At 36.6% G+C, this 12558-nt stretch overlaps 3 protein-coding genes across 6 annotated transcripts in view; 1 reads left to right on the top strand and 2 right to left on the bottom strand.

Moving 5' to 3' along the window:
- The window catches only part of LOC137391100 (protein regulator of cytokinesis 1-like), a 63486-nt gene extending 62363 nt beyond the window's left edge, over positions 1-1123 (bottom strand). For all 3 annotated transcript variants that reach the window (XR_010978106.1, XM_068077458.1, XM_068077460.1), the window contains exon 1: positions 992-1123. The gene's annotated coding sequence lies outside the window, so the exon portion shown is untranslated. The remainder of the gene's footprint in view (positions 1-991) is intronic.
- Positions 1124-1252: 129 nt separating this feature from the next.
- On the top strand, positions 1253-3550 carry LOC137391042 (small integral membrane protein 7-like). Its single transcript, XM_068077384.1, has 5 exons — positions 1253-1388; positions 1713-1754; positions 2172-2227; positions 3002-3092; positions 3421-3550. Exons 1-5 carry the CDS (start codon positions 1363-1365, stop codon positions 3434-3436), a joined length of 231 nt encoding a protein of 76 aa, XP_067933485.1. The 5' UTR covers positions 1253-1362; the 3' UTR covers positions 3437-3550.
- A 161-nt stretch (positions 3551-3711) lies between these two features.
- On the bottom strand, positions 3712-11673 carry LOC137391041 (metaxin-3-like). 2 transcript variants are annotated; one of them, XM_068077381.1, is made up of 8 exons: positions 11523-11673; positions 10882-10960; positions 10576-10652; positions 8959-9051; positions 7221-7403; positions 5522-5598; positions 4431-4588; positions 3712-3900 (listed from the first exon to the last, which is right to left on the bottom strand). In XM_068077381.1, the coding sequence occupies exons 1-8, from the start codon at positions 11658-11660 to the stop codon at positions 3728-3730; spliced, it is 978 nt and encodes a 325-aa protein (XP_067933482.1). In that variant the 5' UTR covers positions 11661-11673; the 3' UTR covers positions 3712-3727. The 2 variants fall into 2 exon arrangements, with proteins under 2 accessions (XP_067933482.1, XP_067933483.1); XM_068077382.1 differs by having other exon boundaries at positions 3769-3900; positions 4435-4588.
- Positions 11674-12558: the final 885 nt, after the last annotated feature.

The raw sequence follows: 12558 nt of genomic DNA, 5'->3' as shown, positions 1-12558 counted from the left end.
CAAAACATGCCCTAGCTGACAACACTGCCAGCATCCAAGAGGATGACTAGTTCTTTACTCTCTACACGGCTGCACATGTCCAGCCGCACACATCGATTTCTCACTCACTCTATTACTTGTTGCCAGCATTGTTCTTGCTTGGGTCACCAAGTTTAAGTTTTTCCATCGAACTGACAGACCTCAGCTGTGCTGAGATATCCGCTGGTAATCCTGACATAAATGCACATTTCATTAAGGGTTCGGCTTGATCTTGACTCATCAGCGAAGCTAATTGGCGCAAGTCCACCAAGTAAACATCTACTGTCTCATGGTCTCTTAGTACTCTCCGTCGTAGTTTATCACATGCATTGAAATTGTTTGCACTAAATGCTATCAGCATCTGTGTTTGGTAACTTGTAATCATTCTTGGTTTCCTCTGACAATTGCTTATACACGGAAAAGGCTGGTCCAACCAGAAATACTGGCATAAAAGATGACAAATCCTCAATCTTCTACAACTTAGCAACTAACTCCAATTTATCCCACCAGTCAATAAAGTCTCTTGAGTTACTATTCTCATAACACTGTACAATGACGGATAATTTCACTGTGATATTACTAGTTTGTTCGAATGAAATAGCCGAAACAATTGTAAGAAAGTCCCTCACTCGTGAGAGTTTATTCCACTTGAATGCAAGAACAACGATACGCGAAGTCATTCAGCACGTCCACAGTAATTGACTAATGAAATGCTACTGCACTAACAGGTCTGAACAAGCCCAATTCACTAATTACAGCGTAAGCATCAACTTCTGGTAAGTTGAATGTCTAGTTTCACACCTAATCAATTAAACAACCATATTTAAAGTGGCATAAGTTTAATAGTATGATCTAAAATGTATTTGAGGTGAGAACTGAATTAAAACATAACGAATAAAAATCATAGCAACTAGAATACATTGTAACTGCCCAACACAAAAAAAAACATAAAAGTCATAACTATTGAACTTACCTATAAAACTATAATCAACTGTTCGAAAAAGCGATAGCTCGGCTATGATTTTTATTACAAGTTGAATTTACCTATTTACGAGGCGGCAATGCAAACAAGATATTTAAATAGCGAGGCGGGATAGAGGCATTCGTGCCTTTTAAATAAAAGGTTTTTTGCTCTAAAATTGGCCTCGCTAAGAGACATTGTAGCTCAGTATCTTTTTATTGTAATTTGCAAATTTGTCATAAACTCTCGTCGCCGCTACTCAATCCTTTGAGCTCTCAAACTATTATGGTCTACGTAACATTTTCATGAATTTGTTTCTAATGATTTGTTGTCCTAATAATAACATAGAACTCCGTCAATTAACGAAACAAAACTAGGCACGGATGCTTTCTGATATTGTTCTTGCTTGGTGCGTAACAATATCAACGATGTTGATTTTCATGGCATAATACCTGTTACTTAACTATAACCTTTCGATAATACAAACATTAATGGCCATTAATATCGATGTGGTAAGCCTATCAGGCTAATGGTTAATTGAATTAGTTTAACTATATATTGTTTAAAGCTTTATGATGAAAGTTCTAAGCTTATGCAATAGATGCATGATAGTAGTTAATGGATTTAGCTAGTTTCACACGGATTTGGTTTTAGATAGCGGGCTAAACGTTATTGTAATCTTGCTACTTTTAGTTATTTCCAATTTTTCTCAAAATGTGCTTTTTTATTGTAGTACACTGTTGGTGAATGCGGGAGCAATCTTGAACTTCAACCTGTGAGTAGCCAATATCTCAGCATGTTCAAAATAATTCTATTTCTTATGGTGAACACTTGCAGTCACTGTAACCAATGATATACAGCCCCCATGTGGGGGCTGTGTATATCATTACTGTAGCAACCTATAAATTATATCAATATAAATGAATAGTCACAAACTGGTAACTTAGTTTTAACTGTAGTTACTACAGTTAAAGTTATGGTATGTTTTTAGTTGGTAGAGCACATATTTCTAATGGGGTGAAACCTGTGTGATCGTTAATCTTTATATGCCTGCGCTATTATCTCCTTAAAACAGCAAGTGTAATTTTGACTAAAATTACCTAGGATTTTGTGCTAAAACTGTTCACACTATGTTGATGGCTGTGCCAAATCATTAACCACATGAAAAAATTCATTGAAGTTTATATTTCAGTAAGAAGAAACCAGATGAACATGGATTTATAGAAATAGTGAGAGATCCTTCTACTGGTATGCTACACTACTACGCATTTTACTCATTTTGGTTATAAACTGGTAAATAATCATACCGGTAAACCATTTTGTGACAGCGCTTAATGCTGCATAAACAGAGCACCATGTTATTTGCTTCCGACATAATTATGCATCTATTAAAAAGGAACTGTTGGAAACTGGTCTTGAACTCTGGTCTCTTGCTACCAATAACTACTAACTGGAATACCTATAATGTTGTCTTATAAACAATAAAGGTAGCTTGAAGTTAGTTCCATCTATTAACCTATTTATCTATGTGACCTGATTTCAAGATGGATTGCTAGCAATGCAGGAAGGCTCAGGTTTTATTATTACTAGTACTATCTTTATTTATCCTTATTTCATTTACATTCTAATTAGAAATAATATAAAAATAATATAGGTTCATCTAAAAGTACCAAGCTGGACCAGGTAGCCCTAATTGCAGAAATAAGGATTCGAGCGAATTAAATTCATTCATGTATTGTGGTTTCTGTCCTAATAGCCTTACGGTATAAAAATAACAGATTGTCAATGGAATCAAAATAGCATGACTCTATTGAATTACACATCATGTTGACACATTCTGTTTGTATTAAATATTTGTTAGCCTTTAGCCATATGTTCCCTGCTGCATACCTGTAGTGAGGCGGTGTGACAAAAACAAGGCATCGCTATGACATTCTGTTAATGCAAACCAGTTGTTGAAAGTGCCATTGGTCCTCCCGCAGGAGGCACTGATCCAACTGACGATCTTTTTTACATTTATAGGTGACAAAATCCGAGAGTTTCTCCAAAGCCTGCGTCAGCTTAGGATTTTTATAGCACTTTGGAACTTGTTTGTCCTCTTTTTGATGTTAACGTAAGTGCAACTTATGTATGACAAGGATGTTCTAAAATGTCTTCAATACATTTTGCGTTGAAGACTTTGATATCTGGTACCATTCAACTCTTGTGCGCTTACTTCAAGCACCTGCTTTTGTATATCCCAAACCTGATGGAGTCACAAAATTTATGATGGATTCTTCCCAAATGATTTTATAGAGTAGTATTGTAATTGTTGGAGTGACGAACCTTAGATGAAAATCCTCGTGTGAGGGCAGGAGTAACACGACCCGTCTGTTGACTCTTACTTTAGGCTAGGATTAACCTACGATTTCTGCTGAAATAATTTATAGTCAATATTTTAGGTTCTTCGGGCATTGATGCTTGGAATCACGCTGAAGAGGTTACAATGGGAAGACAAGATCGAAAGGACTGCACAGGGTGCTTTACAGTTTGCATGAGTAGAAGGGGTTTTCACAGATGACCGAGTGTATTTTTTGTACATAATATTTAAAATACATATTTATAGGAATTAGACAACCATTTCTAAGCTGAACTGTTGAAAAAAAGCATTTAAGCATTTGTAAATGACTACCAAAATTAGCCAATATTCAAAACCAAAAATGAGATGTTTTAGAAAATAAAAGTCCAAATGCAGCCATATCAACTTGTTCAATCAATGTCATCCTCTATTTTGATAGAGATAACTCCTCGCAGTAACACGTATGTCACCATTACAGTTATTCCAAACACTACAGCTATATATGTATTACGCTTTTCATGAGGAAACTCCAAATCCTCAACAACGGGCGTTTCCTTCACTTCCTGCTCTGCTGCTTTCAAAGCTGTAAACCAAATGTCACATACAGTTCATACTATACCATATACACATACCATAATTCATACACATACCATAATTCATACACATACCATATAATTCATTTGTAAGTTTTCAAAATACGATTATTCATTGTTGAAAGCACAGAAAAATTTTCTTTTACTATGCAATATCAAGGGCAGGATATACGAAAGTCAGTTACTTCCAAATAGCCTTAGTTTCCCTCACAACAAGCTCATCTAGGACATAGCGGTTGAGCTCCCACAAGCATAGTCTGTTCGAAGTACTCAAAATGAACACTTATGACAAGCTTGTATGAGCCTCGTTTCTCAACTGTGTGACAAATGGGTGTGCGCACGGTAATGCAGAGTAAAGGATATGATAGGTATGTAAAGAGCTGGAAGAAAAACTATCTACCGGCATATTGAGCAGTTGTTGCACAGAAGGTCACGGATAAACAAAGTTGACCCTAAAAACATGCTGATATGTTCGAAACGTGTCGTTACACTAAGCGCGTGTTATAAGCTAAATTCTCACCTACTTCGGTCTTTGTGAAATAAATTCGCTTTATAAGGTTAACTGTATTGGACAAATTGGGATAGCTTTCTAGATAGCCTTTGAGTTTGTTTGTTGGGAAGGGGATATGTAGTAGGGGCGCGAGATATCCAAACATTATGGCATCTGCTGCTGTTGGCCTGCAATGCATAAATTAACTCTTATTTTAAAATCCCATAGAATAACAAATGAGAATGCATTATGTACATGTAAAATAGTGACAAGTGCAGCCAACTTTGGTATAACTTGGAGTTGCCCCATCTATAGTGTTTGTAGCTATTGTTAATCAGCAGGATGCGTAATTCCTACAATATGCACCATGAAAAATGAATGATAAATGCTTTTGTATGCAATATAACAAAGGAAACAAATCAAAGCTTGCTCCAAATTTTCATCACATACCGAGGAGAAGGCTTGACATTTGCAATAGCATGGAGAAGCTGGGGTAATCGGGTCACCAATGGTACCACAACATAAAACTAAAGAGTCAAACTGTAAGTTCACTAGGGCTTTAACAGTGAAGTATTTCCAATTAATGAACATTAATTCTACTGACAATGTAGTAACAAGTTTTCTGTCATAAAATATATAAATTGCAAATTTCCTATTACATATAATTCACAACAGTAAGGTCCCTCCATTTGATGGTTTCTAGATACGGGTTTGACAGCTGCAAGTATTATCTATATTAATAACTTCTGTAAGGAAAAAATCTCTCAAAGACAATTGAGTCATAATGATAGTCGCCAGCCGCTATATAATTTTCAATTCTATCCAACAGCAGTATCAAATCCTAAAGGCTAAAATAGCTGCCCTCGAAATACTGTTAGAAAATATAACAACATGACAAAAATCTAAATTCAACACTCTACCCATCTGACTGACATAATCAAAGTTATGAAGTGGTTCCATAGCCCTACGAACGCTGCAAAGGACAGTTGGACAACCTATAGAGTGTAACTAAATTAAATGATTTTCTGTAAACTAAGCGTAAAAATAAACACAAAATCATAACATGATAAACCAAAGTACAAAGCAATGCAGGACAAGATATAATGATATACACTACTTACTCAGTTCCAAAGAGATAGCGCTGAGTTCCCAGTTTATCAGATAAGTTATTTAAACAACAAAAGGCATCTCGGTAGACCTAAAACAGGAACAATAAAACAGTTGCACCGACCAACCTTATCAATGCTACGGCTACATCTGAAAATTATATTACGTATGTCTAAAACAACTTGTATTTTTTTTTTTTAATATAACGATACATGAATTTGTGCGCAAGCTTACGAATGCAGAACAGTGAATAGGTAGAAAGCAAACTCTTCATATCAAGCTACTGTATATGAAAAAGGGATAATACAGGCGTTCACCAAATTGTACAAGAATCCTAGACTAGCTTGGTCAGCCATGTCAAGGCAGACACACTGTTTGTTCCTTACACTAATTATAACTGCATCCTACAGTCTGGTTTTGCATTATTTCGATTGGCCAATTGGCTGGTTAATGAATTTTGAACGTACGGAGCTGAATTGCTCGTCAAATCAAGACAGCTGCCCAGCTTGTTTTAGATTTCTTTCTTCCCTTCTCAGAATTCATCTGTTCAAAAACACAGACTGTCAACAGCTCTGTTATTTAATGGAGTTTAACAATCTAGAGCTCCATCAGATGGTTTAGCTAATATTACAAATGAGATGCTGCAAGCTATAGGATGACATCACATCGATCACATTAAAGAGAAAAATAGCTGAGAATGTAGCAGTTATAGAAGGTTATGCTCCTGCGAGTACCCTAGTACCCCACCCTGTGGAAACATCCCATTACAAGACATACTAAGGAGAAAACTACTAGAGTAGCCTTCAACCAACTCGCCAATCAGACACAAGTTTGGCGAGCAGGGGTGCAAAAAATTCTTTTTTTCAAATCTGATTTTTTCTTTAACCCAATTTAATTAATTTTTTTTGATGTTTATGATTTTTTCACTCATGTTCGCTCATGTAAATTGCCTGTGTATTTCATTGCAGTCAAAACTTCATTGCACTTTAATTTGAAAGATTTTTATATTTCTTGCATTCAACAGCCATATAAAATTATAATGTGCAAACTATTATATACATTTTTCAATGAACGAAGTCCAACGTTGAGTATACTCCTTCAATGCATGCACTCCAGCTGATTACAGTAAAGAGCTTGATGTCATGTCATTTATTAAAGGGAGTAGTGAGGGAAACTGTACCAGTTACAGTAGCTACTTCGTAATTAATTCTGCTTTGAAGTTTACTAAATAAACTCAGAGGTCCTAACTTCAAAGGACTTTCTGTAGCATTGTACTACACATGAAGCCAATCATCTCCATTACACCTGTTAATTCATGACAGTGTAGTCTTTATAGATTTGTTACATGCACATCAAATAGGATTGATTTTTTGCAAAATTATAAAAAAAATCATGGTTTTTTACGGAAAAAAAAGCATAATTTTTTTGTGACAAAAAACACGATTTTTTTGGGAGAAAAATTATGGTAGCGTTAAAATAATGATTCAAATCATTGGATTTTTTCCTACCAACCCTGTTGGTAAGAGTTAGCAGATTAAACAACTATGAAATGAAATCAGAACACAAACTTCACGGACCCAATTCTTGAGGTAAACTTTGTCTAATCAGGGGAAAGAAGGAACAGCAGAACTTTGCTAGTTGTTAGTACAGTACTATGAAAGACAAACCACTCCCATTACAAATGATCATTACAGCGTGATGCATAAAACCTACTCGTTTATTAGCTTCCTCTTGACCAACCGTGGCGCCGCCACCCTCTAGATTGCTCAGATGTGTTGCTGCTGCCATCCTCCGCCATCTTGGCTGAAACACAGCGTTAGGAAGAGGAAATGCTGATGCGTAGGCCTCCCTTGTGAACTCTTGGTAGTTGGATTCGTCCAGCCAGTAGGTATGAAGCTTAAAATGAAACCAACTGATCGACTCGCTAAAGTGAAAGCATTAGCTCAAAGACTGTAGACAACATCTTGCTAGCAATCTAAGATATAGTAATTTGAGCATTGTTGGTTTGAGTCACTTCCCACAATTCATCCGTTTTGGGTGATGACACAGCTTACTTAGGATAAAATGACAGAAAAGTCCAAGAATGTCTGAGAGCAGCCGACTGAAAAGTTGGTATGTAATTGGTTTTTTCTAAACGCACCCCAGTTAGACTATTGCCGTCAGATAGCTGAATGATATGGATTTAGCAGCAAGGGCGATTTAGGGTTGGATGTTCTTTTTTACCGGAGAACTTTTTAAGAATTGAATCTTGACCAACTAGGTCAGGCACTTTAACCATATGTAAGATCATAATTAAACCAGCCTCACATCCCAAAGGTCTGTATACATGCTCGCAAAATCAGAATGACTTCAGGTTTGTGACTTGATGTTTTTATGCGTGTCTGGGACCAATTTGAATGCAGAACCCGGCTGTTCCTTTTCTTAAGTATATACTATAGTCCTTGCATATTGCAATTGTGAAAGCTGTATCAGCTTTTATACAAAGTCTGCTCATGTAGACTTGTTCTCTCAGATGACTGAAAAGGTCTTCCTTTCATCTTATTTCTAGTTGAGCAGCCAGGGCCTGTTGTGCATGACCTGCAAACAACAAATTGGGTTCCATTCCCAAAAAGGTCACTGGTGCTGACAAGAATGATATCCAACCTTAAATTACTCTCTGCAACTGGGCATGTCTTCAGTAGTCGAGGTTCCCTTACCACTGGATTCAGACATGTCCAGCCAAGATCATTGGCTGACACAAACATGAGACATTGTTTGTGTAACAATGTCTCTGTGATCTTGACTGGACATTGCTAGTTGCTGGTGTGTGTAATAGCGCTCTTATAAAAATGCTGTTCAGCAGACACCATACTCGATATTCGAGGGATTGCTCTCACTCGTTCTCGTCAAGCACATGGCCGTGTCAAGCACATGACCATGTCGAGCACATGACCGTGTTCATATATTTGTTATCTTTCAGTGGCATTTTTTATTTCTGTCATTTCTATGAAGAACCGGGTTCAGCCTGTTGTATTTAAGGATATGTGTCACCTTATAATATTTTCAGAAAATTTCACTGTCTGTTTAGTTATTATACAGACGGTATTGCCATTCTGTTTATAACCAACAACAAACTTAAAGCTATAAATATGTAAATAAAACAAGACCTTTAGCTCCATCAAGGTACAGCCACTGCTATAATTTAATTTTTTGGCTCTTGGGAGCAGTCAAGTGCTTCTAGCAATCAAGGCTTCTTTGTCATAGGGCTCAGACATACCTGACCAGGTTCATGAGATTTCACAGCGCAATGGAGCCTCAGTTTCTATTTACAATAAGGGAGTAAAATCGTATTTAAACAGCCAAAAGATTGTAGGTGAATATACCAAGCTTTAAAGACTTCGAACATTTTTCTTTGCAGAGAAGACAAATCTTGACTATTGGAAGTTTTTAGAAGAGTAAAATGAGTACCTACCACAGCTGGTAATAGCCTTGATTCCATAAGTTCTATAAAAGCAACAGCATCAGCACAATCTTTCTGCGAGAGATGAAAATCTGCTCCAAATTTCTGCAAAAAACAGCGCTACCTTAAAGTCAGCCATTAACACAATAACAAAGAATGTGTCACAGCACGCCACAGCTTACAACATTAAACTTGAACTAAAAAGTGCACAGGGTTGCCAGAAGGAGAAACATTAAATGTGCTTTCAGACTCTTAACGCATACCTCGGAGGAGTAAACATGAAAACATAATAAAAAAATCTCTACTGTAGAATGGGGTTAAGATAGGCAATCATTTAGTCCGACACACATTTATAAAGTGAAAGTTACATGTATTACCTACATGCAGCTTTCAGTGATATGTGGCTGCAACAGTAATCACTCTATAAGTGATTCAAGAATGAATCCATAAGATTTTAGCATTGACCTAGTGCGTTTGTTATAAGACAAGCGATCAGGTATCGTAGCCAACATTACAATCTTCACAATAATAAGAGCGGTTTCCATCTGTCAGTTCGAAGCCCCGCTTAAAGGTTAGGAAAAGTGATTACTCTTGGGTATTGTCAATGTGCTTGGAACTCGCGATTTTCGGCTTGGTAGACTAGCACTACCACCTACATGAAAAAACACCTAATCGCATAATAATTGTGCATTTGTTATCACATCGGACGATCTCTCACTGTGCACTGGAATGTCAGGGTACTAGTAGTTATGAGCTTGAGTCGAGGTTTTTAACGGTGCATACGCTCAGCCACTGTCAATGGCCTCTCCCCGACTCATAAATCGTGCACCGTTGCGTACTCAAATGAAAGCAAAAATTACAATAATCCTCAGAGAATTATAAAATATATGCAATGGAATCCTAACGCCACATGTGTTCTCTAACTGCGCAAGTGTACGAGATCAAGAAGCACCTAAAGCCAGGGAGTGGGAGATACTGCACAAAGAAGGAGCAACAAGTATGAAACAATAAGATGTCAACTTAGTTAGCGAATAAAAAAATGAAACAGAGAAGAGACACAGTCAATGTATGCAAACAAACAGCTACTAAAACATGCAGCCAGATATAATATTAAAGATGAAACTTACAAAAAATTTTAGTTGGTTCCATCAGAAAGTATCGCTATTTTTGTATCATTTGCGATTGTTTTAGACGCTTGAAATGGTCTGGCTGCCATTATGTTTCAAGATTAGAATCGACAAAATTTGTTCACGGCAAAAGTGCTAAAATCAAGCCAAAGAAATATTATGATGTCCGTAGTTGCAAAGATACCAACAGAATAGCGACGTGTAACGCTGCAATCGCCGATAACTATCGAAATGATGACAATTAGTGACGTTGTTTCAAACCATTTTTCTTCTGAGCGTTTCAACGGCGATCAAGTTTTGTTGATTTAGCCTTAAAACATATTGGCAGTCAATTAATCTCAAACATCAAAAATAATCACAAATGATAATGAAAGCAATTTGAGACTATGCATTTAATGGCGGCATATGATTTTTCCCTTTTAAGATAATTTTGTTTGATTTCCTTTGCAACTTGTCTTTAAATTTAGAGCACAACTAAATACCCAGGTATTTGACAACTCACCGATTTCCTCAACAAATCGAGCATGTCACAAATAGAAGTTGTCCTGACTTCTCCAGAGGTGAGCGAAGGAATCGCCTCTGCAAATTTATAATGTCACTGTTAGCCATCTGCTAAAATGTTTAGCAGATGCTATTTTCAGTGTTGAGACCATTTCCATTCTATTGCAATTTCTATTCAAAAATCCATCTCTAAAAATCTATGAAAGAACCGATCGCTAGTCAAAATAAATTTTGAATATTTTAAATTAGAGAAAAAAATATTTAATTTTGAAATATTGATGAAATATATAATGATAAAAAGATTAACCTCCATCATTGATGAATCCGAGCCTTGAGAATCCATCTGACTTTATTTCTACCTGAGCATTTCCAAACTTGCAGTAGGCCTGTAATATGACACAGAACAAGGAAAAACACCGAGTTAACCAGTAGGCAACAATCCCGTAAGGAGAGACCTAAACAGAATAAACAATTATTTTCAGAGATCACTCATTCAAATCCAACCTCTGTCAAGTAGACCACCAGAAATAAACTCTAACAATAGCACATAACAGAAACCCATGCTGGAGAAATAGTTCTTGTATTAACAGGTACATAAAAAGAGAGCTCAAACATGACCCCCGGTCCTTGCTATGACCAGCTATAAATTTAATGAAAATTTTACGATCAGTACAACTGCCAAATAATTCTGCATCTCGCTGATTATAAAGCACTACCAGATAAGTGCAGGAGATGGAGTAGGAAAGTTAAATACGAATAAACACTGAGAGATGCTGGCATGTTTTTGTAAAGTCAGTATCTTAATAGAAACCCTCAAACAATTCTGCATTGCCAATTATTATTCTAGTGTTCAATTTATTTAAAATTTAAAACAATTCCGTCAAAAATGACCATAACTGCAATCTGAAGCAAGATAAAAGGATGGTCTTGCAACGAAAAATAACTAACCAAGACAGCCAAAGAAGTCGGATCGAATGAAGGCAAGCCACTTTTTGGTGGAAATACGTTCAGTCTCAGCTCGACATCATTACGCGAGTCATTAGTTTCATCTAAAACCAAAGTCTCTTCTGATAATCTTGTTCCCATATCGCTTGCAGTCATTACGGTAACGCATTCTGATCTAATAAAAAAAGATTAGTGGACTCGCTATAATAGTCTATTTTATTACTATCGTCGTTGGTCTCTGTAGCGCTAAAATAACTGAGCTACAGTTAATTCGCTTTCAGATGGCCCGGAACTAGCGAAGACCGGTACGCCATTTGTCATTTGCGATTTGCCAGTGGAAAAGTTATATTATCTATTTTCCTTCTGAAATGCTGAAATGCCTATTCATTCATTTCTTTCCCATTTTTATTAGACATTCTCTTTGATCAATCTGAGTTAACTTAAATTTCTATCATTCTCTTACTCACTATAACTCTGAAATACACATACATCTTAAAATACATGATAGTGAAACCAATGATATACAGCCCCCATGGGGGCTGCATATCATTGGTGAAACCCCCACAGGTTTTACTATCATGATAGTGAAACCCCCAGGGGTTTCACTATCATGTATATTCACGCATCACCCATTTATTTTACACTTATTTTACACATTAATAACAAACTACTCCTTATCACTTCATCACCACAGACTAAATTCACCACTTCTGACTTCAACAGCCCCTAAGAGCTACACTACAGCTCATGAACACCTCTTTCCACTCTGTGAAACTCAATGAGACAGGTTTGGCCCTCATTCACTGCACCAAGCTAAAAAAACATACCTTTTCAGGAAAACACTTTAGAGTGTCTGGTCACCAAAAAACACCCCTAAAACGTGAAACCCCAGGGGATAACTTCTATAAAAGTAAAAACTCATCCAATGTAGCTGTTAAAAATATAGCTATAAGTAGGCTCAGTACAGTCACGTAGTTAGTCTAGCTCATTGACACTGTAAAGTCAGGAAATTAGCAAAACTTTGAAGATATTTAAATTT

The sequence above is a fragment of the Watersipora subatra genome, chromosome 3 (assembly GCF_963576615.1).
Source record: "Watersipora subatra chromosome 3, tzWatSuba1.1, whole genome shotgun sequence".
Classification (NCBI taxonomy): domain Eukaryota; kingdom Metazoa; phylum Bryozoa; class Gymnolaemata; order Cheilostomatida; family Watersiporidae; genus Watersipora; species Watersipora subatra.
This window is presented reverse-complemented; position numbering and strand designations above follow the sequence as displayed.